This window comes from Dendrobates tinctorius, unplaced genomic scaffold, assembly GCF_039654945.1.
Source record: "Dendrobates tinctorius isolate UK_male_01 unplaced genomic scaffold, ASM3965494v1 ptg000032l, whole genome shotgun sequence".
Lineage (NCBI taxonomy): Eukaryota > Metazoa > Chordata > Amphibia > Anura > Dendrobatidae > Dendrobates > Dendrobates tinctorius.
The window spans coordinates 21,766,103-21,792,138 of NW_027361700.1; the positions used below are offsets into that span (position 1 = coordinate 21,766,103).

General features: G+C 40.8%; 1 protein-coding gene across 1 annotated transcript in view; it reads right to left on the reverse strand.

The window, feature by feature from the left end:
* The window catches only part of IKZF3 (IKAROS family zinc finger 3), a 200,581-nt gene extending 178,573 nt beyond the window's left edge, over window positions 1-22,008 (reverse strand). The window contains exon 1 of the mRNA XM_073572594.1: window positions 21,920-22,008. Coding sequence (XP_073428695.1) covers window positions 21,920-21,926 — 7 coding nt within the window. The 5' untranslated portion in view covers window positions 21,927-22,008. The remainder of the gene's footprint in view (window positions 1-21,919) is intronic.
* Between the last annotated feature and the right edge of the window lie 4,028 nt (window positions 22,009-26,036).

Below are 26,036 nucleotides of genomic sequence, written 5' to 3' on the forward strand. Positions count from 1 at the left end.
AGTGTGTGCGCTGGGGGATTCATTAGTCTGCAGTCACACAGAGTGACTGCAGGCTTATCAATTTGGACCGGACAATCCCTTCAAGGAAACGCTGTTGGCTCTTTTTAGCATCACCCCCGAGACATATTGCACCAAGTTTCAGACATAGTCTCACCAGGGGGCCTCCTATGTTCAATATTGGCAGTCAACTCCGACAGCATTGCAACCACTGTCTTGATGGTCGGGCTGCCCACTCTGCTGCTGCCCTTCAGGATGTCATGCTCAAGCAACTTATGGAGAAGATGGCATCAAAAATACAAGAGTGTGTAGCTGATGGAAACCCGACACCACAGAGCAAGCAGCCTCATTGGCCCATGAGTTTACAATCGATCCTGCTGAAGAACCAATATGCCCACCGATCTCAGGAGACCAATCAACCATGGACTCATGCAGCCACCAGCCACTTGAGCAGGACTATTTCTACTACTGAACAGAAACCCCACCAGTACAAAGGAATACAAATAGGGCTCGTGATTTGCTCAACCCACTGTGCTGTTATTTGTGCGGGCACCAAAGATTGTCTCCATTGCATTGCCTGGAGCCAGTCTGCTGGTGCAGCCGGTTAACGTCTGCAGAGAGAAGCCATCAAGGTCTGCGGGACACTACCTCTGGGATACATGCGGCAGCCTGGGGCTGGCTTGGGTTCCTATAACTGTGTGCCCCCGGTGTTTACCCTGTAAAGACCATTTAGTTCTCAGGGCCTTCTCACCAGGTGTTCATTGTCTTTTTGGCCTCATCGGGATGGATCAAAAAGAAGATTCAGACAGTAGAGATCTTTTTACAGACATCAGGAAGTATTATCACAGATACTCAAAGAAAGTACTTCTAGATATTAAGGAGCCTCCACATTCAAAACAGAGGCATTCCTGTTTGTCAGATAAATGATAGTGATGGCATTTGGGATCCTGAGACATGGCATGTATCTCTACCCAAATTTTAGTTGCAGTTCACCTATTGACTCCTTAAGAAAAGAATCTGACATAAAAAAAGAACTTCTTTTATGATTAGGATAGCAGACCCCAGGGACCATGGTTCTAGCTGGTGGAATACAGATCTGCTCCACTGCCCAACACAAGGTGGATAACAAAGGTTGGAACAATCGGGTCACCTGGCCACATACCTCACTGTACTCAGTCAGATTCCTAAGCTTGCAACTAATTCTTCTCTGTGGGTGCCGGTCCAAAAAGCGTGGTGATGCTGGTTGGGGTATTTGGCTCTGGATGCCCTGAAATCGCAGATGCTCTAATCCCCGGCGAGCCAGAGGAAAGGTGAGACTCATTTGCACCATCTAGTGTCCTTGCTGGGAATGTAATATATGCTTAGAACAGTTGGTGACTCAATAAATTCTTACCAGAGTCGGATACCCTTACCCTGTGTTGTCTGAGTAGTGTTCTGCCCACAGGGAATAAGGGAGGGGCGAATGACAACACCCACTGACTCTTGTGTTTCTAGAGAAAGCATTTACAAGCTGTGATAATTTCAAAAGGGGTGCTACTAGGCACTAACCATGCAGGGTGCCCAAACATTTGCATCAGCCCATTTTCCTTTTTGTAATTCTAAAATGTAAATGTTTTAGCCTTAAATACAAAGGAAATGTGTAATCTAAGGCCTAGTTAATAGTTCTTCTTTGAGGGATTTTCATCCATTCTTCCTTGGAAAATTCTTCCAGTTCTGTGAGATTCCTGGGTCATCTTGCATGTACTACTTTTTTGAGGTCTAGCCACAGATTTTCAATGATATTCAGATCAGGAGACTGTGAAGACCATTGTAAAACGTTCAGCTTGTGCCTTCTGAAGTGGATTACTGTGGATTTTGACATGTGTTTAGGATCATTATCCATTTGTAGAAGCCATCCTCTTTAACTTCAGCTTTTTAACAGACTATATCATGCTTGCATCAGGAATTTGTTAAAATTTCATTGAATCTATTCTTCCCTCCACCCATGAAATGTTCCCCTGTGCCATTGGTTGCAACACAACCCCAAAGCAAGATTGATCCACCTCTGTGCTTCATGGTTGGTGAGATGTTCTTTTTTTGATTGTTGTGGCTAAAGAGTTCTATTTTAACCTCATTGGTACACAGGACTTGTTTCCAAAATACATCAGGCTTGTTTAGACGTTATTTTGCATACTTCCGATGCTGAAATTTATGGTGAAGATACAGGAGAGATTTTCTTCTGATGACTCTCCCATGAAGGTGCAGGTGTCTCTGAACAGTAGAACAATGTACCACAACTCCAGAGTCTGAAAGTCTTTTGCAGTCAATCAGGGGTTCTAATTTGCCTCTTTAGCAATCCAACGATCAGCAATCACAGAAGTTTTGCATGGTATTCCAGACCTTATCTTGACCTCCACTGTTCCTGTTAATTGCCATTTCTTAATCATATTTCAAACAGAAGAAAAGACAACTTGAAAACGCTTTGCTATCTTCTTATAGCCTTCTCCTACTTTGTGTGTCTCCACCATTTTCAGAGTTCTAGGCAGTTGCTTAGAAAAACCCCTGGCTGCTGTTTTTTGACACAAGGTTAGAGGTGAGCGGGTTTTTATAAAGCAGGGAAAATTGTATCACATGGTTTTTCTTAATGATGATAGTGAACAAGCCGTAACATTAACAGGCTAATTAAGGTCTGAAACCTTGGTCAAAGTTATCCGACCACACAAACATCCAGGGGTGCTCAAAGTTTTGCATCAGCACATTTTTCTTTTTGTAATTTTTAAAATGTAAAAAATGGCTAGATATTTTTTTTTGCCTAAAATCCAAATCAAATGTGTTAACTTTAGGCCTTTTAGGGATAATTTCATCCTCAAATTTGCTTAACTGTTCACTATAACAGTAATTTTGACCAAGGATGACCAAACTTACATGTCACTGTAAATGTGTGTCTAATGTGTAGACATCTGCACATTTTTGTACAAGCAGGCAGGACATGAAAGGAGTGGGCCTACATACAAATTCAGCACAGAGTCCTTCATGGTCAGTCTCCTACCCTAACTCACATGTTTGATTTAATGGAACCCAATTACTTGCTAGTGACCACTAGCCACCAGCTATTTGAAATATTGCATTCCTAATTATTGCAACATTTCATAAAATAAAGTCTTCCTTTTCCTTAGCAAGTTATATAATACTGTACATCACACTATGTGAATAGTTACAGTTGAAACCAGAAGTTTATATACAATATATAAAAAGACACACACTGTATTCATGTTTTTCTCTATATCTGACATGAAAGCAGAATAAACCTTTCCCGCTTTATGTCATTTAGGATTGCCATAATTATTAATTGCTAAATGCCAGAATAATGAGAGAGAATGTTTTAAGGCATTTTTATTACTTACTGCAAAAGTCATACGTTTACACACACTAAGATAACTATGCCTTTAAACAACTCTGGACTACCCATATGATGATGTCATGTATTTGGAAGCTTCTGATTTTTGGTAAAATCTGAGTTAGAGACACAATTTTGATAACCTTTCTGGGTATAGTAGTGAACCAACTCCATTTATCATTTTAGTAGCCCGCCTTTGAACCCTTTCAAGTTCAGTAATGTCTTTCTTGAGCACCGGCGTCCAAAATTGCACACAATACTCCAAGTGTGGTCTGACGAGTGATTTGTACAGAGGGAGAATTATGTTTTCATCTCGTGTCCCCAGACCTCTTCTAATGCATCCCATGACCCTATTTGCTTTGGTGGCAGCTGCCTGACACTGGGCACTCCAATTTAGCTTCTTGTTGACTAAGATGCCTAAGTCTTTTTCCATGTCTGATTTCCCCAGAAGTTTCCCATTCAGTAAGTAATTGTAGCATCTGTTTCTCCTTCCCATGTGCATAAACTTACACTTATCTGTGTTAAACCTCATTTGCCATTTTTCAGCCCAATTCTCCAATTTACTCAAGTCTGTAGCTGCAAACTGTCCTCCTTTGTGTTAACTACCTTACATAGCTTTGTATCATCTGCAAATACTCATATTTTACTATGTAAGCCATCCACTAGATCATTAATAAATATATTAAATAGTAGGGGGCCCAATACAGAACCCTGTGGTACCCCACTAGTAACCCTGGCCCAATCTGAGTATGCACCATTAATAACCACTCTTTGTTTTCTATCACTAAGCCAGCTACCTACCCATCTACACACATTTTCCCCTAGCCCAAGCTTTCTCATCTTACTTACCAATCTTTTATGTGGGACAGTGTCAAATACTTTAGAGAAGTTGAGATAAATGACATCCAATGATTCTCCTTGGTCCATTTGAGAGCTTACATCCTCATAGAAGCTGATCAGGTTAGTTTGACAGGAGCGATCCTTCATAAATCCATGCTGATATGGAGTTAAACATTTATTAACATTGAGATATTCCATAATGGTATCCCTTAGAAACCAGTCAAAAATTTTACCCACAACAGATGTTAAGCTTACCGGCCTATAGTTTCCAGGTTACCTTTTACACCCCTTTTTGAATATTGGTACCACATTTGCTTGCCGCCAATCAAAAGGAACAGGCCCTGTTTCTATAGAGTCTTTAAATTTAAGAAATAGAGGCCTATCTATCACACTACTTAACTCCCTTAATACTCGAGGGTGAATGCCATCAGGGCCTCTGATTTGTCAATTTTATTCTTACTAAGGCGGTTCTGCACTTCTTCCTGGGTTAGGCAGGTAATACTTAATGGGGAGTTTACATTATCCCTCTGCAAATCCTTTTCCTGTGTGAACACTGTTGAGAAAAAAGTATTTAAAACATTTGCTTTTCCCACATCGCTCTCTATGATTTCACCCTCATTGTTCTTTAAAGGGCCGACACCATCAATTTTAATCATTTTACTGTTTATATAATTAAAGAATAGTTTGGGGTTTGTTTTACTTTCCTTAGCAATGAGTCTCTCAGTTTCCACTTTTGCTAAATGTATTTGTTTTTTTTACACATTTTATTTTTTTTTTCTCTATAACTTTTTAATGCTTCTTCATTGCCTTCTTGTATTAGCTTTTTAAATGCTTTGTTCTTGTTATTTATTGCCCTTTTTACATCCTTATTTAGCCACATTGGTGTTCTCCTGTTCCTAGCCCTTTTATTTCTGTGCAGTATGGCTAGCTCGCAGTGGGTGTGTAAAACTGATTTAAATATTTCCCATTTATTTTCTGTGCTCCTATTTTTGAGGACATTGTCCCAATCAATTCGGCGAAGGTCGTCTCTAAGCTGATCAAACTTTGCTTTCCTGAAATTCAGCGTTTTTGTAACCCCCTTCCAGGGCACCTTACTGAAGGACAAGTGGAATTGTTTTATATTGTGGTCACTGTTCCCTAGGTGCCCATCGACTCGTACTTCTGTTATTCTATCTGGCCTGTTGCTTAAAATTAAGTCCAGAAGGGCTGTCCCTCTAGTTGGGCCCTGCACAAGTTGTGACAGATAATTATCCTTGGTCACTGACAGAAATTGGTTTCCTTTCTGAGATACGCAGGTTTCAGTTTCCTAGTCTATGTCGGGGTAGTTGAAGTCCCCCATAATAATCACCTCATTGTGATTTGCTGCTTTGTCTATTTGTTTCAATAATACATTTTCAGTGGTTTCTGTTATATTTGGTGGCTTATAACAAACCCCTATGAGGATTTTATTACTTTTCCCTCCTTGTATCTCCACCCAAAGACACCACCTCTTCATTTTCCTCTTGTATATCTTCTCTTAGTGTGGGCTTTAAAGTGGACTTTATATATAGACAGACTCCACCACCTTTCCTTTTTTTACGATCCCTCCTAAACAAATCATATCCTTGCAAGTTAGCCGCCCAGTCATAGCTGTCATCTAACCATGTCTCAGTTATTGCTACTATGTCGTATTTTTCCTCATACATTACCAACTCCAGATCTTCAGTCTTATTGGTCAGGCTTCTTGCGTTGGTCAGCATGCAGGAAGAAGTTTTGCTTCCTTTTTCTTAGCTTCCTTCTGAGTACCCTGTCTTGGGTCCTCTTTACCACATCTAGTATCCTTGATTAGTTTGTCCTTCTGCTGCATGTTCTTGTCTGCTGTTTTTCCTCCCATCCCCTCTTCTAGTTTAAAGCTCTCCTGATGAGTGTGGCAAGTCTTCTGGTGAATGTGTGTTTCCCAGGTTTTGTGAGGTGTATCCCATCTCTTGCGAGAATTCCATCGTAGAGGTAATTCACGCCATGGTCCAAGAATCCAAATCCCTGCTGCCTGCACCACCGTCGTAGCCAGTTGTTCACCTCTAGTATCCTATTCCATCTTCTGGGGAGGATTGATGAGAAAACAACCTGTACGTTCCGTTCCTTTATTTTCTTCCCCAGAATTTCAAAGTCTTCACAGATAGTTGGTAGGTCATTTCTTGCCGTGTCGTTTGTGCCTACATGTATCAGTAGGAAAGGGTGGTAGTCGTCCTTGGATTTGAGGATAGTTGGTATCCTGTTGGCCACATCCTTGATTTTTGCTCCTGGGAGGCAGCATGCTTCTCGTGCGGTTATGTCCGGCCTGCAGATAGTTGCCTCCGTGCCTCTTAGTAGTGAGTCGCCCATAACTACCACTCTTCTTTTCTTTCCGGACGCACTGCTTGTTGCTCGTGTTTTTGAGTGTCATTTGTTTCCGCTTTTGTTGACAGAGTAATTTCTTTTGTTGATAGTGTGTCTTCTCTTGTAGATACGGTATCATCCTGAGCTGTGCCATTTTTGTTCTCCAGCATGAGGGCTTCATATTGGTTGCTAAGCTGTGTGGGTGGTGACGACCACTTGATCCGTTTGCTTCTTTTCGTCACATGGCTCCACTTTTCAGCCTCTGTATGTGCTCTGAAGCTTTTCTCACTTTCCGTATCCTGAATGGTTGCTTCTACTTCATCCAAGAAGTCCTCATGTTCTTTAATTACCTTCAATGTTGCTATTCTTTCTTCCAGTCCCTGCACCTTTTCCTCTAAGAGGGCAATAAGTTTGCACTTCTGACAGGTAAAGTTGCATTTTTGGGCCGGAAGATCCGTAAACATGTAGCATGTGTTGCAGGTGACCATGTGGATTTTCTTCTCTTCCATATTGCTATTGCTGATGCAGTCTATGATGGTTTTGCGATGTCCTCAAACAGCGAGACCCGGCAAGTCCCAGCGATCGATCAGCTTAAGGCGACTCTTCTCCTCTTCCCAGAATGCACAGGAAATATGCAGATGAGCTTCCTGCTTCTCCAATCCCAGGTGCTCCTCTTAGTGTGTGAACAAAGGGAAATAAGTGACGCATGTCGATCTGAATAATGATTTTTGTTAAAGCTAAATCCCTTATGGCAACACAGACTTTTTATAGTATGCATCAACCAATGCAAAAATTCCTTGGTGTGACATGACATTTGACAGGTCCTAAATGATCAATCGTGCATGCTACAATAAAACATAAGTGTATAATAAAATTAAATAAAAAGATTTACAAAAAATAATAAATTAAAAATACCTAAATAAATTACAAAGTATGCATTGACTCCAATTGTGGAACATTATCTCATTGCGCTTATTAAGGACATTGAGGAATCTTATATCTAGATTGTAGATCCAAAACACCTCGCGTGTGAGACACTGTCTGACATCTCCCCCACACAGAGGTCTGCTGACATGCTCTATGCCACATACTTGTAAAGAAACAGTGCTACGTACATGGTGAGTTATAAAATGCTTGGCTGCTGTAGATATGTTACGATTAGAATTGTTAATATTTGCTATGTTGCACCTATCATACATATCCTACATCCCATAGCCCCATGCCCATATACTCATCATACATATCCTCCTATAGTCCTGTGCCCATATACCCATCATACATATCCTCCATCCCATAGTTCCATGCCCATATACCCATCATGCATATCCTCCATCCTATAGTCCTGTGCCCATATACCCATCATGCATATCCTCAATCCTATAGTCCTGTGCCCATATACCCATCATACATATCCTCCATCCCATAGCCCCATGCCCATATACTCATCATACATATCCTCCATCCTATAGTCCTGTGCCCATATACCCATCATACATATCCTCAATCCTATAGTCCTGTGCCCATATACCCATCATAAATATCCTCCATCCCATAGACCCATGCCCATATACCCATCACACATCCTCCATCCCATAATTCTGTGCCCATATACCCATCATACATATCCTCCAACCCATAGTCCCATGTCCATATACCCATCATACATATCCTCCATCCCATAGTCCAGTGCCCATATACCCATCACACATCCTCCATCCCATAGTCCTGAGCTGGGTGGCGCTGAGCAGGGAGTTCCTGGAGATGTGCTGTTATGTAATTTGGCAGTGCGGCTTTGTGTGTGGCTGCTGATGATGTGATTTTGTACGCCAGTAACAATAGAACCTGGCAGTAATAGAGGATGGGGTGATTCATTTCTGTCATGTGCTCTCCGTTCCTTTCTGGGGGGCAGACAATGGCTGGAAGCTCATGTTCCCGGGGATGCTAGATTTCTCCCACCTGGTCACTCTCTCCTGAGGTGTTGTGGAATGGGAAAACTGTTGCTCCTAGAAACCAATCACAGCTCAGCTTCTTTTAAATAGCTCTGGTGAAATGAAAGATGCTTAGTGATTGGTTGGGGCTATGTGGAGTGGGTGTTGCTGATATACACACACACACACACACACACACTCATATAGATAGATGTAAACTTCTAGTTTCAACTGTAAATTATGTGTTTGTTTTTTTTCACAGGAAATAGAATGAGTGTGCACATGAGAAAATGGAAGTACATAGCGTTCTTAATTAGACTTTGTTTTATATTAGTTAACCACCTCTAAAGCCCGCCTAGAATCATACAGAATGTAGAGCTGCAGCACTAGGACACAATGTAACAAAAAACAGACAAGACGGGTTATTTAGGACAATGTGGGATGAAGTATTATTGTCTCTCTAGCCACTTCTACAAATTCACGTGATGGATGAGCAGAATTTACATTATTAGTCATAGTTAATATCACAAATTTTCTACAATCTGACTATAAATGCACTTTATCTGTAAAATAACATTTACATACACAATTTGGGTTCCTTCTGCCTATTTAAAGGGAACCTGTCACTAGATTGTTGGGCACTAAAACACCAACATTTTGTTAAAACTGTCTATTTTATAATTCTGTCTTACAAGAAGCTATAGTATAGTGTGCTCTGTATATAAGCTACCTGAGGAGAGCCCAGCGACATCTGGCGCATGTGCAGTGACGTGCGCTATGCTGACTATAGCTTCATCTCTGCACTGCTCAGGCATCGGATGCAGCAAGTCTCTTCTCAAGTAACTTACATATAAGGCGCTTTTTAATATAACTGTATTTTTAGACAAAATGCTAAAAATTACAGTTTTGACAGCAGCAGCTTTATAACTGAAACAAATAACCAACAGCCTGAAAATTTAAACTAAGTTCACATGACTGTATGAAAAAAGCCAGACAAAACAGATCATTTTTCATCTGTATATTGCTCGGTATCCTTTTTTCCCCATGTCTGTATGTCTGTTTTTGAAAACAAATTTAAATCTGTTTTTTTTCCAAGAGCCATAACTTTTTTATTTTTCTTGCAATATAACCTATGATTGCTTGTTTTTTTTTGCTTGACAGGTTGTTAATTTTAATGACACCATACATTTTACCATATAATGTACTACAAGATGGGAAAGAAACTCAAAATGGAAAAAATAAATTTAAAGTAGGATGAATTGGTAAAAATAAAATGCATCTAATCAGTTAACAGCAGTGATCGAAGCTCAATTCCGGCAGCTGCTGTTAGAGACAGGTGCCATCTACATAAACAGATGGCATATGCCTTGTGTGGATGGAGTTCAGCTTCTGGGCCACCACATATGGTGACCCGAGTGCTGATGTTCAAGTACGTCATATTGTGCTGAAGGGTTTAAAAGAAAATCTAATAAAGGCAATTTATTTTTTCTATTAAATTTATTTCACGTTCATGAGAAATGTAGCTAAAATGTCATCTTTTCCATGTTTTTTTTTATATGCAAACACAAAAATAATCAGTTAAGCATACATTAAGTGTAAGCAGCTTCACTGGAGAAATTTAAATTTGCTTCTCTTTTTAAGGCCCCAAAACCCATTAGTTTAACATCAGCTGAACCCGCAGGTATGGATATTGACAGTCCAATGTGTATGTGGGCCTTTGACAGTTGATTGTAGGGGAAATTAAGGATCCAGCATGTTCGAATTTGGACTGCCGATCAGTTTGTTCTGTAAGAGGTAATTTGCCACGAGATGTCTGGTAGCAACTCTCACAAGGGATAACACAACAAGAGCACTTGGCAGAGCGTGAACTCTTATGTATGGTGAAATTGAGCGAGTTAATTGATGGCAGATCAGCTGATCCATCATCATTTGGCTAACAGATATCTAAAGTGTATATGGTGTTTAACAATGCTTGATGCTATCTAACCAAAGGCAATGCACAGATTGCTAAGATAATGCATCAATATCCAATCAGATATAAAATTGACTTCCAATGATCACTGGAACAAAGTAGTAATAGCTATGAATGATCAATGCTTTATTGTTTACAATGAGTTTTTCTGGTGGCTTCATAGTTACTATATTATGGCCTCTTCTGTGTATCTGCAAACTACAGTGGTATGGCCAGGAAATGTTCCAAAATCAGTTATTTGCTGCCGATGCCAGGATCTGGACTAGGGAATAAAAGAGAAATTATCAGAACAATTTTGTAATGTAAAGTCAAGACATGGCTGTGATGCAGATTACATTGATACCTTTGGTAAATAAATCTGTTTTGTTGTTATTTAACCCCTTAACCCCCAATGGTGGTTTGCACGTTCATGACCGGGCCAATTTTTACAATTCTGACCACTGTCCCTTTATGAGGTAATAACTCTGAAACGCTTCCATGGATCCTGGTGATTCTGACAATGTTTTCTCATGACATATTGTACTTCATGTTAGTGGTAAAATTTCATTCAAATAACTTGCGTTTATTTGTGAAAAAAATGGAAATTTGGCGAAATTTTTGAAAATTTAGCAATTTTCCAACTTTGAATTTTTATGCCCTTAAATCACAGAGATACGGCACACAAAAAACTTAATAAATAACATTTCCCACATGTTTACTTTACATCAGCACAATTTTGGAATCAAAATTGTTTTTTGTCAGGAAGTTATAAGGGTTAAAAGTTGACCAGCGATTTCTCAGTTTTGCAACACCATTTCATTTTTACGGACCACATGACATTTGAAGCCACTTTGAGGGGTCTATATGATAAATGCCCAAAAGTGACACCATTCTAAAAACTGCACCCCTCAAGGTGCTCAAAACCACATTCAAGAAGTTTATTAACCCTTCAGGTGCTTCACAGGAATTTTTTGAACATTTAAAAAAAATGAACATTTAACTTTTTCACAAAAAAATACTTCAGGTTCAATTTTTTTATTTTACCTAGGGTAACAGGAGAAATTGGATGCAAAAGTTATTGTGCAATTTGTCCTGAGTACGCTGATACCTGATATGTGGGGGGGAAACATTGTTTCGGCACATGGCAGAGCTCAGAAGGGAAGGAGCGCCGTTTGACATTTTCAATGCAAAATTGGCTGGAATTCAGATCGGACGCCATGTCACGTTTGGAGAGCCCCTGATGTACCTAAACAGTGGAAACCCCCCACAAGTGACCCCATTTTGGAAACTAGACCCCCCAAGGAACTTATCTAGATATGTGGTGAGAACTTTGAACCCACAAGGGCTTCACAGAAGTTTATAACGTACAGCGGTACAATTAAAAAATCATATTTTTTCCACAAAAATGATCTTTTCACCCCCAATTTTTATTTTCCCAAGGGTAACAGGACCCTAAAAGTTATTGTGCCATTTGTCCTGAGTACGCTGATACCCCATATGTGGGTGTAAATGACTATTTGGGTGCATGGCAGAGCTCAGAAGGGAAGCAGTGCCATTTTACTTTTTTGGCTGGAATTAAGATCGGACACCATGTCGCTTTTGGAAAGCCCCTGATGTACCAAAACAGTGGAAAGCCCTCACAAATGACACCATTTTGGAAACTAGACCCCCCCAAGGAACTTATCTAGATGTGTGGTGAGAACTTTGAACCCCCAAGGGCTTCACAGACGTTTATAACGTACAGCCGTACAATTAAAAAAAATCATTTTTTCCACAAAAATGAACTTTTCACCCTCAATTCTTATTTTTCCAATGGTAACAGGACCCCAAAAATTATTGTGCAATTTGTCCTGAGTACGCTGATACCCCATATGTGGGTGTAAACGACTATTTGGGCGCATGGCAGAGCTCGGAACGGAAGCAGCGCCATTAGACTTTTTTGGCTGGAATTGAGATCGGACACCATGTCGCGTTTGGAAAGCCCCTGATGTACCAAAACAGTGGAAAGCCCCCACAAATGACACCATTTTGGAAACTAGACCCCCCAAGGAACTTATCTAGATGTGTGGTGAGCACTTTGAATGTCGGAGAAAACTACTGTATGGGCACACGTCAGGGCTCGGAAGGGAAGTAGTGATGTTTTGGAATGCAGACTTTGATGGAATGGTCTGCAGGTGTCATGTTGCTTTTGGAGAGCCCCTGATGTACCTAAACAGTGGAAACCCCCAACAAGTGACCCTATTTTGGAAACTAGACCCCGTAAGGAACTTATCTAGATGTGTGGTGAGCACATTGAACCCCCCAGTGCTTCACAGAAGTTTATAACGCCCGGGTGTGAAAATAAAAAAATCATTTTTTCCACAAACATGATCTTTTAGTCCCCAATTTTTTTCTTTTCCCAAGGATACCAGATGAAATTGAACCCCAAGAGTTGGTGTCCAATTTGTCTTGAGTTCGCTGATACCTCATTATGTGGAAGAAAACTACTGTATGGGGACACGTCGGGGCTCGGAAGGGAAGTAGTGACGTTTTGGAATGCAGACTTTGATGGAATGGTCAGCGGGTGTCATGTTGCTTTTGAAGAGCCCGTGATGTACCTAAACAGTGGAAACCCCCAACAAAAGACACCATTTTGGAAACTAGATCCCCTAAGGAACTTATCTAGATGTGTGGTGAGCACTTTGAACTCCCAAGGCTTCACAGAAGTTTATAACACAAGGGCGTGAAAATAAAAAAATCATTTTTTTCCACAAAAATGATATTTTTACCACCAATTTTTTATTTTCCTAAGGGTAACAGGAGAAATTGGACCCCAAAAGTTGTTTTGCAATTTGTCCTGAGTAGGCTGATACCCCATATGTGGGGGTAAAACACTGTTTGGGCGCATGGCAGAGCTTGGAAGGGAAGGAGCACAATTTGTGTTTTTCAACGCAGAATTAGCTGGAATTGAGATCAGATGCCATGTTGCGTTTGGAGAGCACCTGATGTGCCCAAACAGTGGAAACCCCCCAATTCTAACTCCAACCCTAACCCCAACACACCCCTAACTGTAATCTCAGCCCTAACCCTAGCCCTAACGGGAAAATGGAAATAAATTTTTTTAATTTTATTATTTTTTCCTAACTAACGGGGTGATAAGAGGGGGGGTTGATTTACTATTTATGGCGGTTTTTATGTTTGGCAGCTGTCACACACTAAAAGATGCTTTTTATTGTAAAAATAGGTTTTGTATCACCACATATTGAGAGCTATAATTTTTCCGCATATTGATCCACCGAGTCATGTGAGGTCTTATTTTTTGCGGGACGAGTTGACGTTTTTATTGGTACCATTTCCTGGCACGTGACATCTTTTGATCGCTTATTACAATTTTTGGGACGCAGAATGAACAAAAACCAGCGTTTCATGAATTTCTTTTGGGGGGTGCGTTTACACCGTTCCCCGTTCGGTAAAATTGATAAGGCAGTTTTATTCTTCGGGTCAGTGCGATTACAGTGATAACTCATTTGTCTTTTTTTATGTTTGGCGCTTTTATGCAATGAAAACAATTTTATATAAAAAATAATTATTTTTGCATCGGTTTATTCTGCGAGCTATAACTTTTTTATTATTTCGCTGATGATGCTGTATGGTGGCTCGTTTTTTGCGGGACAAGATGACGTTTTCAGCGGTACCATGGTATTTATATGTGTCTTTTTGATCACGCGTTATTGCACTTTTTGTTCGGCGGTATGATAATAAATTATTTTTTGCTTTGTTTATTATTTTTATTTTTTAAGGGGTTCACTAAAGGGGTTAACTAATGGGACAGTTTTATAGGGCGGGTCGTTACGGACGCGGCGATACCAAATACATGTACTTTTATATTGTTTTTTTTTATTTCCAAGAAATGAATTTATTAGGGAATATTTTTTTATTTAGCGATTTTTTTAAAAATTATTTTTACACTTTTTTTTAACTTTATTACATTGCCCCAGAGGGGACATCACTGTCATGTGACAGATCACTGATCTGTCACATCACAGATCACTGTGACAGATCAGCGATCTGTCACAGGCATAGAAGCAGACTTCCTCATGCATGCGCTTTGCAGGCACTGAGGAAGCCAGCTCCCTGCAGGCCCCCGAAGGTTCCCGTCGCCATCTTGAATCCGGTGACCTGCAGGGAAGGAGCCCCCCACAGCAGCGCTGCACATTGCGCTGCTGTGGGGGGCTCAGGGAAGCACGGAGGGAGCCCCCTCCCTGACAATGCTTCCCTTTAACCCCTGGTACACCGCGATCGTGTTTGATCGCGGTGTGCAAGGGGTTAACATGTCGGGGGCGGTCCGTGACTGCCCCTGACACATAGTGCCGGGTGTCAGCTGTGATAATCAGCTGACACTCGGCCGCGATCAGTGGCGCTCACTCTGTGAGCGCCGCTGTTCGCTGTGACGTACTATCCCTTCCCTGGGAATTAAGTCCCAGGGCACATGGACGGGATAGTACGTCACATCGCAGAAAGGGGTTAAACATCATTTGAAATTTTCTGCTAATGAGATTTCGGTGCACAGGGGCTGAACTGCACACTGGGTCTTCTACTCCCTGTGTGTGACTCCTCAGCCTGCCTTTGGACCGTGAATAACCTGCATCCTCTTTTGAAATCTCAGCAGTGGCTTGTTATTCAAAGACCGGAGACAGTCGGAGAGCTGAGGAATCAGACATGGAGGATACCTAATTAGTAAAAAACTTCAAATGTTGATTGCAGAAGAACAACAAAGCAGATTTCTGTACCAAATGTATCAATGTAGTCAGTGTTACAGAGCCATTACAGCCCTGCCTTTACATTGCAAAATCGTGCCAACAGATTCTATTTAAATATGAAAAAGATTTTCTGCGATTAATTACTTTACAAAGCGCATAAATATACAGGGTGGTCCATTTATATGGATACACCTAAATAAAATGGGAATGGTTGTTGATATCAACTTCCTGTTTGTGGCACAGAATATGGGAGGGGGGAAACTTTTCAAGATGGGTGGTGACCATTTTGAAGTCGGCCATTTTGGATCCAACTTTATTTTTTTCAATGGGAAGGGGGTCATGTGACACAACAAACTTATTGAGAATTTCACAAGAAAAACAATGGTGTGCTTGGTTTTAACGTAACTTTATTATTTCATGAGTTATTCACAAGTTTATGACCACTTATAAAATGTGTTCAAAGTGCTGCCCATTGTGTTGGATTGTCAATGCAACCCTCTTCTCCTACTCTTGACACACTGATAGCAACACCGCAGAAGAAATGCTAGCACAGGCTTCCAGTATCTGTTTCAGATGCTGCACATCTTGTATCTTCATAGCATAGACAATTGCCTTCAGATGACCCCAAAGATAAAAGTCTAAGGGGGTCAGATCGGGCAACCTTGCCCACGATGACCAATCCTCTTTCCAGGAAAATGTTCATGTAGGAATGCTCGGACCTGACACCCATAATTGATGGTATCGTGTGGTATATAGGGTAAAAAGATAGTGGGGCCATTCTTCATCAATGGAAACCTCAATGCCACTGGATATCTGAAATTGCTACATGATGAGGTGTTGCCCTCTTTATGCACTGAAGATGGTACATTCCCTGAGTTTTTCCAGCAAGATGGTGCACCACCACATTATGGGTGTCAGGACTGAGCATTCCTACAAGGAATCTGACCCCCTTAGGCTAGCATTTCTTCTGCGATGTTGCTATCAGTGTGTTAAGAGTGGGAGAAGAGGGTTGCGTTGACAATTCAAGACAATGGGCAGCACTTTAAACACATTTTATAAGTGGTCATAAACTTGTGAATTAGGCTACTTTCACACATCCGGTGTGTGGGGTCCGGCGGCGTGCGGCGAAAAGCCGGGCCGCCGGATCCGGCCTGCAGCCGTGACACCGGATGTGTGTGCGGCGAGAGATACGGCTCGGACGTGATTTAAAGGAGCCGCAGGACGAGGTGGACAGAGGCAGCCGATGAGAGACAGCTGCTGAAAGGGAGGAGAGGATAGGGGAGGGGAGAGGGGGGTGGAGAGAGAGAGAGAGAGACATGGGGGGTTAACACTTAGTGTCCAGGCGAGAGAATCTCTCTCTTGCCGGGCACTTGTGGGGTTAACCCCACAGAGAGATCTCTCTCTCTCACCCAGACACTGAGTGTTAACCCCACAAGTGCCCGGCGAGAGAGATCTCTCACAAGTGTCCGGGTGACAGAGAGATCTCTCTCTCGCCGGGCACTTGTGGGGTTAACATTCACAGAGTCCGGGCATGCGCGGTGGAAAAAGCCGGTCCGGCGCTGACAAAAAACGTTGCAGGGAACGTTTTTTGCAGATACCGGACAGCTAATTTATGCCGTGTCCGGCAACAACCGGACACGACGCATAACCATCCGGCAAGATGCGGCGACCATGAAAGCTTATGGGACAAAACCGGATCCGGTGCTGGATCCGGTTATTAAAAATTTCGCCGCATCGTGCCGGATTAAAAAAAACGGATGTGTGAAAGAGGCCTAACTCATTAAAGAGTGCTGACCATGTGCAGTCTATTATCCACATGGGCTTGAATTAAAAATGCAAACATAACCTAAGAAGGAAAGCAAATAATCCTTTGTAAGGCCTCTTTGAAACAAGCAGATTTCAGACAAATCTATTCGGACTTGCCACGGGTCTCTTAAACAGAACTAATACCCTTATATATGCCTATGAGGCAGTTATTTTGGTACATACATTGTGGTCTGCATACTGAGCTTGAAATACGGTTGTCTTAAAGCGAACTTACTTTAAGCTATTTGGAGGCTTAGTTTCGCAATCCGCTTTGAATGCTGATGCATGGAATAAAATTAGTTTCTTATCATGTCAACCTTTTCCATGCCATTTCAGGATTAAGAAAATCTTGCTATAGGAAGATAACGCAAAGAGGCAATAAGTTTATTTGAAATAAATAATAATAACAATAATACTAATAAATTATCACTTTTTTTTAGATTCGTCAATATGCTACACGAACTATTGTGTGGAAAAGTGGTCCAAATACTTTATAGTAGGGCCATGGCCAAAATTATCCAATCCCAGAAAAATTGCACAATTATGTCAAGAAATATGAAACATCTTTTGCACATTTGCTCCAATCCAGAATTACCAGCGTTATAAAAATTACCTTTAATCAAGAAAAGAGTAAACTACAAACTACTTCACATATTAAAATGCTACACAGTCTACTTTAGACAGACTCAAAGTACTCTCCACCAAATGGCGCTCACCCCACTGCTAAGGAGACTCTAATAAAGATTCACCTTGCAGGGTTTCACACACTGCATATTTCTTTGCCAAATTTCACCAACCCCAATTTCAAACAGTGCTAGCCATGTATAATATTTTCTAGGTAAGTTGAATTTTTTTTTTCCCTGATGTATGCCCTCCCTAAAGCTACTTTGTGACATGTATCGGGCAGCATGAAGAACAGGTTGTTTGCATTGCGACAAAGCATCCACTAATTGTTAAAGAGGTTGTCCGGGCAGAAAGGAAAAGTCTGCAGTCACTCTATATGACTGCAAATTGCCAAATCAAAACAGAGTGTGATGTGCACACTGTCACAATTCCCCTGTATTTTCTATGCGAGGGTGGGTGGATACGTGACAACCAATTTATGCAATTTGCACACTTGTGGTCACATGCTAAATAGGCTCACCCACTTTTTCCCAATGGAAGATAATTAAAAGAAGAGGCATGAGACTAGGTGGCATGTGACTGGAAGTATGCAGATTACATATATGTGGTCATACGACTGCTCACCTGCATAGGGAATAGAGGGAAATCATGACATTGTATAATGTGCAAACTTGGCAGCTTGCAGTAACATAGATTGACTACAGAATTTTTATTTCAGCCTGGATAACCCTTTTAATGGGATCACATTGCAACCATCAATCTGCCACAACCAATATGTATATCCAACCTTATTGGATTTTTTGTCTGCAGGTCTGTCTTGCATAGGTTTCAATGTTTTTGATACAGATATTTTTTACAAACAAATCACAGATATGAAATAAAGTAGAAATGTAGAAATTTTTTTAGCGCAACCAAAATTAAGTTGCAGAAATTGCTCTTGCACAACTAGCGTTCCCATGTAGCCTGAGCCTAAAGCTGTTGATGTCACTCATTGCCACACACTCAAATCCTAATCAAAATTTGGAAAAAAAAACCCAAAACATAAGGCACATGTAGATTTCATTACAAATTATTAAGCTGCTTCCACTGAATACACTTTACACAGTGAGTGAATTTAGCATTAAAATACTAAATTAGGGGTGCTGCGAATTTATAATTCCAACAAATGTGCGAGCTGTTATTATTACAATTTATAAAAACCACTGAAAAAAACTGGACAACTTGTGAATAGAGATGAGTGAATTGATCTGCAGAGGATCGAGTTCAAGATGAACTTCCTGAAATTTGCGGTGTTATGTGAATTCGAACATTTTGAGATTTGATTTCCAGTTTGCAAGAACACTTACCCGGAACCATTTCCACACTGTTGAAGCATCAGAGAGTGGGCAAATGTAATTTTGCCTTGCTACACGGGCTTCTCCATAATGCCCTGTAGCTATGACATCTTACGGGTTATCATACCTTGTACAACTGCGGTCAGTACCTGTGCCAATGCAAATTAGTGGTTCCTAGTGGAGCATAGTCTGTATGGCAGAGTCAATATTGAAATTCGCAAGAAATTATGCGCCTCAAATCAAATTTCTGGAGAAAACTCAGCAAAGCTGGAGAATTTGAATTTCAAATATCCACTAATCTCTACTTAGAAATATATTTCTGTCTGTCTAAACACTGTGCACATGTTAATTTTGGGTCTCCATAGCTGGATATGGGAGTACCTTTCAGTTAAAGTATCAAAAACCATATTTTTCAAATGTCTCACCACAATGATAAATTTGGTGCGAATTACACTAACACAAATTTGATAAAAAATTAAGGATGGCAGTCCACTTGCCAAAGATATATAAGAGCCTAAAACCAATGTGTCAAATGTCGCAAGACATTGCAAAGGTATTTTGTGCAGATTTTACATTTTTATGCTTGATAAATATGGTTGCAACATTAATCTACTTGTGCCTCACCTTTTTTTAAAACAGCAATGACCTTTCTAGAATATTCTCCTTTTTACGCAAATTTTATGCAGCCATAAAGTCATAGCCATGTCGCACTTCACATCAAAAGCTTAATCACACAATGCTTCTCGTCATTTTACATTTTTAATGTAGGTATTAAAAAATTGTGCAAGTAATGGCACAGCACTGACACATTTTACTTAGGCATTTACAATTGAATGTAGCAATTTCTGCAAAAATTATGGTGCCAGTGCAATGATAATATCATTTTTAGCCAATGTCCAAAAATAGCAGATTTGTAGTGGAGTGACATACGGAAAACCATAGAGTACCTATTAATCTTTTATATTTATCAAGTACATCACCCGTTACAGATAAAATCAGGAGCAAATCCACAGTGAAATCTGCAGGTAACATACTGTACAACTGAATACATACCCTCAGAGGGCCTTTCTATGACGGACAGTTTTCATTTTAGGGGTGTAGGTGTGTGTCACGTTCTTTTTTTACTACAAATTTTTTGTCAAGAAGCCCACGCCAGGTCATACAAGGCACACTTAGCAGAGGTTTGGGGTTTCCCTTGCATATGACAAAGCTAGCACAGATGAAAACTTTCCTTTATTTGTTATGCAATTTGAGCAAAATTCCAGTTCCCACAATGTGCACTCCAACGTGAGCTTGGAACAAATTCACACGTTTGATCCGATATGACTATATATGCCTTGGTTTCCATATTAAAGCGATATCACCTTAAAGACCAATGTCCTTGTTATTCCATGATATGAAGTTTATCTGAGCTGATCATATCTGGCTACGATGAGATTAGTTCTCACTCTTTGCATGTACAATAGAAGTAATAAAGTTGGAAATCACACCTGAATTTTCTTTATCGTTGTTTTCAAGTCAAATTTCAAAGTCACTTATGCCAAACAAAATTTGTCTTTTTTTAACATATGGCAATGTGGTCATTCAGAAAATGGATGACTAAAATATTTAGCGTATGAGGAACTAAACCATGTGTAGCTTGTCGAGACAAAGAGGTAACGATGACAAATGATTAAGAGCTAATTCTGGAATTAGACTATTTTTACATAGATATTTTTAATATAGAAGTTTAGAAAGAATTACATTGTTTGGTATAAAAACATTGTATTGTTAGAACAATTCAATAAACTGAACATGAAAATTGAGAAGCATTTGTTATAGCTCTGATACATAATACTGTTCATGTAAGAAATATGTCTAAATGTTCTATATATTCTGCTGTATATTCACCTAAACTAATTTGCAATGTAATTTATAGCTTGTTTCGGAAAATACTTGGAGTAACGGCAATATCAGCAAAATGCTGGGATGTCTTAGGCCATGTGCACACGATGCAGATTTGCAGCGTTTCCGCAGCGGATTTTACCGCGCAGAAACGTTGCATATCCGCATTGTGATGTACAGTACCTTTAAAATGAATGAAAAAAAAAAAAACCGCTGTGCAGACGCTGCGGATTTTTCCGCGCGGTTTTCCTGCGGTACAAAATTCGCAGCATGTTACTTCTTTTGTGCGGTTTTCTATCTCCCCTGTTACCAAATCCGCAGGGGGAAGACCGCAATGGAAAACCGCGTGAAAAATGGAAGAAATCCGCAGGAAAAATGCAGGTCATTTGACCTGCGGTTTTCTTCCATTCTGCACGGAAAAATCCGCAGGGCTCAAAACTCCTTCTGCACTCAGCCTTACAGGCAAGTCAGTCAGAAGTCTTGACTGGTGGTGGACAGGGTGCTGGGACCAACACTAATCACTAAAATGAAGGGTGGAAGCGCTCAGCTATGTGCCTTTCTCCTCTGTGACTAAAGACAGTTTTCAGCTAACTCGGGCAAGTTGGACTCTGCTGCTGAGCATTTCGACTTCAGCGATAGCGTGGGGGGGTTGAAGCCCTCGGACTGCCACCAATCAAAATGTTTAACCTGTCAAATATTTTGCAAAACTGCAGTCACACTTCAAAAACATCAATACAACAGAAAAAAAAACAAAGGCTGAAAAATATAAATCTACATAATCAGTTATTCCGTTTTTTTTTATCTTTTAAGCATTAAAATGAAACTATAGAGTGAATAATTGGCTTATTGGTAAAGTCTTATTTTAATAGTGCTTTACAGTTGGCTAGTAAATTTTAATGTCCTTTTATTCATTTATTTTGTTTACTCACAAATATAGACATTGAACGCAAATCATAAATTTGTCGTTTTGTTTTTTTTTAAATGCTCATTTTAATTCCAGGATAAGATTTTTTTCTCATCTTAAATCATAGTATTTTTGAGACATAAGCAGAAAACCTATGATGCTTCCTTATCCACCTCCTCACCTGTCATCCTGAGCTTGTTTCCTCAGTTTCCCTCCCAGTGCTGTCTGCTCCACGTGTTTCTTCGCCTTCTGCTGCGCAGTCTCCAAGTACCAGACAAGCAGGAGACTCCAACAAGCAAGTTTCCGGGGAAAGGTGGGGGTTGGAGGGATGTGGCGTCATCATGTCACATGCTGGGGGGCAGGATCGTGGCTGTGGTTAAGTAGTCTCTGATCTTCCACTATATAACCTGTCACAGAACAGGCGACACTAACCTACAGAGCCGCTGATCTAAAGTATGAGTCATCAGACAATTGTACAAGGCATGAGAACCACTGATCTGGATCAGTATAAAAATAGCAAAAGACAAAAGATTTTTTCCTCTAAAAAAAAGTCAGGTTTTTTTTGTAATCTGATAGCGTTTTGGAAAGCAGGTACATGTGTGTGCATCATGGGAAATCAAGTGATACATACACACATGCCTCTCCATGGCTTTTCATGCACTTTATGTGATTGCAGGATTCTTTTACAACACGTGAAAACATTAGAGCAAATAATTTATTATAAAAATAATAACACTATGTCTCAGTAGATCTCCATAATGTGTAAAATTGTCAAAAGTAACAACTCCAAGAACAGCCCAGAATGGTGGAATTTAATGAGTAATTATAATAATGAATCTAATCCATATAAGAATAGCACAAAGTAAAAAAAAATTGGAATGAACTCACCAAGTATTGGAGCGTCCAGGCGCAAAGAAGGGAATGTCCCTGTTAGGCCCTAATTATACTGACACTTTCTCTATTCACTCCATAGTTTAGCTACTTTTCAAGGATCGCATCAAGGTGATAAATAAGTTAACATGATATGTCCCTACCAAGTGTCTGACGCTTTTTATCCTGGCTGATATACCGTATTCATCATAGAGTCTATATCTACAGTACATTAGGGACATTGCTAAATGTCACAATGTGTGTTGTGGGGGGAACTGACATAACTATCCTGTGACCCTGAGTCCTTTATCACGGACAAGCCATGAGTTGGGATAGTTAGGGAGTTCGAGGTAAAAAGTCAGGAGACTATGTCATAATCAGAGGAAAGAGGCAAAAGCATTGTCAGGTTGTAATCCAAGGACTGAATACCAGGAGAATAGCAGATGATAGCAAAGGGATTAAACAAACGGATGGTCAGAACAAGGTCCAAGGTCATCTAGATCAATGAGCAAAATACATGGCACACAGGCACAAACCACAGTTAGCTGAAGTAATGGCTGACAGCTATTTGAGATTGCAAGCTCAGTTTAATAGCTGAGCAATTATGGAAACTCAGAGCAACTGATCAGCACTCTGCAACTACTAATCTCAATTGGACAGCCCAGCTGTCAATCAAAACACATACAGCTCAGCACACCCCTGCACCAATCTGGACAACTGAGCTGTCAATCACTGCACAGACAGCTCAGCACTGAGGGGTGGAATCTTGCCAGTACCCCCTTTTCTTGTTCAAACCAAGGAAACTTCAGATGGAAGGCCCTGACTAAACGCTCGGCTTTCACATCTTGAGCTGATGCTCAGGATCTGTCCTCAGGTCAGTATCCTCTCCAGTGGATGGGATACTCAAAGGAATTTTGGACCCCACAACTTTTTGCACCTCGTATTCTAAACTGCCATAGCAGCAACTGGAGGAGGCAGGGACAACGGCAACACCACTGTGGGGACAAACTCCTTAAACTTTTTTTATGGAAGACATTAGGGATGCGGAGAACTGGAGAAAGCTTCAGCCTAAAGGCAATGGGATTGACCACTTTCCAATTTCATAGGGACAGATTAACTTCGGACCTAAGTTTGCTGATATTACCTTAAGTTTGATGTTTCTGGATGGCAGCCAAACCCTATCCCCAACCTTAAAAACAGGACCCACTGAACATCTATCAACCTTCCGTTTTTGTCGAATCTGAGAGGTTCCAATATTCTTTTGAACCTCCCTTCAGACATCCCCAAGTCTCTGCAAGGCGACCACCACTCCGGGACATTCAGAACTAATCGTAGAAAATTGCCCAACTTGGGGATGAAAACCATAATCACACAAAAATGGAGATGTTCCCATAGACTGATTTACTCGATTGTTAAAGGTAAACTCAGCGAGCGGTAAAAATGAAGACCAGTACGCCTTCCGAGATGCCACAAAGCACCTTAAAATTTGTCCTAAAGATTGATCTGTCCTCTCAGTTTGACCGTTGGTTTCAGGGTGGTAAGCAGATGAAAATGACAAGTCAATCTGAGTGTACCACAAAAAACTCTCCTGAATTTAGAGACAAATTGCACTCCCCTATCATACACAATCTTAAGAGGGACCCAATGTAACCTTACAATATAAGAAATAAACAACCTGGAGAGTATATCTGCACTTGGTAATCCTGACAAAGGAATAAAATGAGCTTCTTAGCTGAATCAATCAACTACCACCCAAATAGTAGTTTCCCACCAGACGGGCAAATCAGTGATGAAATCCATGGACAGATGAGTCCATGGTCTTACTGAAAATGGCAATGAAGCTAATTCCTCGGGGTCAACCAGCTATATTTCTCTCCACAGACAAGAAGCTTTAGGAAGAGAAAAAGCACTTGGACACAGGTTCCCTGCGATAAAACAGCACCTACCCAGACCTCCAAAGCATCCAACTCCATAATGAAAGCCTCTTGGAGATCGAGTTGGATTAGAAGAGGGAGCAGACGTGAAATACTCTTAAAGGGAAACTGTTAGCAGGATTGTGCACAGTCACCCCTAAACACAGTGCCAGGATAGTGCTTTTAAACTGATTAAAATGATACCTGGGTTGATGAAATCAGTCTTGTGGTTGTTGTTTAATCTTTATTTTCAGTTTTGAGTTAATGATATGTTCGTGCTCCGTGGCGGCCTGTGGGGGGGGGGGGTCTTCATGCGGTGCTCTGATTAGGTATTCATGTGTATGGCTTCTGACAGGTCACTGATTCCGCCTGCGCAATAGCAGCTATCGGATCAAATTGATTTTTTTCTATATCAGGATAAACTCAACCATATTAATTATAAACATATTAAACATGTGATTATGCTGCAGCATAGGAGCCACAGCTGGCACCTGCCCGCAGAAGGGTTTTTTTTCAGTATGTACAGGTATTCATTATGTAAACTAGGGGGCAGGTCACTGAGGGATCAGTGACCTGTCAGCAGTCTTCATTATGAATACCTAATCAGAGCACCACATGAAGACCCCCATCACCACCAGGCTGCCCCAAAGCACGAGCATATCATTAACTCAAAACCGAAAATAAAGATTATATAACAACCATTAGACGGATTTCATCACCCAAGTTATCATTTTAATCAGTATAACGGTGCCGACCTGACAGTGTCTGGAGGTTACCGTGCACAATCCTGCTGACAGGATCCCTTTAGTATTTTAAAAGCCTTTACAGCATCCGGCCACAAAACCTTTAGATTCGCCCCTTATGTGTGAGGTCAAGAAGAGGTTTAGCAATCTGAGAAAACCCCTGGCAAATTTCCTATAATAGGTGGCGAATCCCAGAAAATGCTGCAAAGCCTTAGGGTGTGTGCACATGCTGCAGATTCTGCTGCGGTTCCACAGCGGATTTGGCCGCTGCGGGGCCACAGCAGTTTTTGCTGCGGTGTACAGTACCATTATTCCCAATGGTAATAAAAAACCGCAGTGCAGACGATGCAAATTTTTCTGTGCGGTTTTCCTGCGGTTTTGAAACCGCAGAAAGAATTGACATGTCAATTCTTTCTGCGGAATCCGCTGCGGTTTGCCATCTCCTCCATTGTGGAGATGAAAAACTGCAGGGCAAAATCGCAGAACAATCCGCAGGTAAAACCGCAGGTCTTTTGACCTGCAGATTTTACAAAATCCGCGCAGCCAAATCCGCACCCCATTCCGCAGCATGTGCACATAGCCTTAAGGTCACAAGGTTGAACCCAATCAATTAATTATGGCCTGCACCTTCCCAGGGTCCATCTTAAACCCTTTATCCCAAGAACGCAGTTTCCTGAACACAATTAACACATTTCTCTAAATTTCATAAACAAAGTGTTCTCCCTCAATCTTTGAAATACAACATGGACATGTTCCTGGCGAGAGTTCAAAT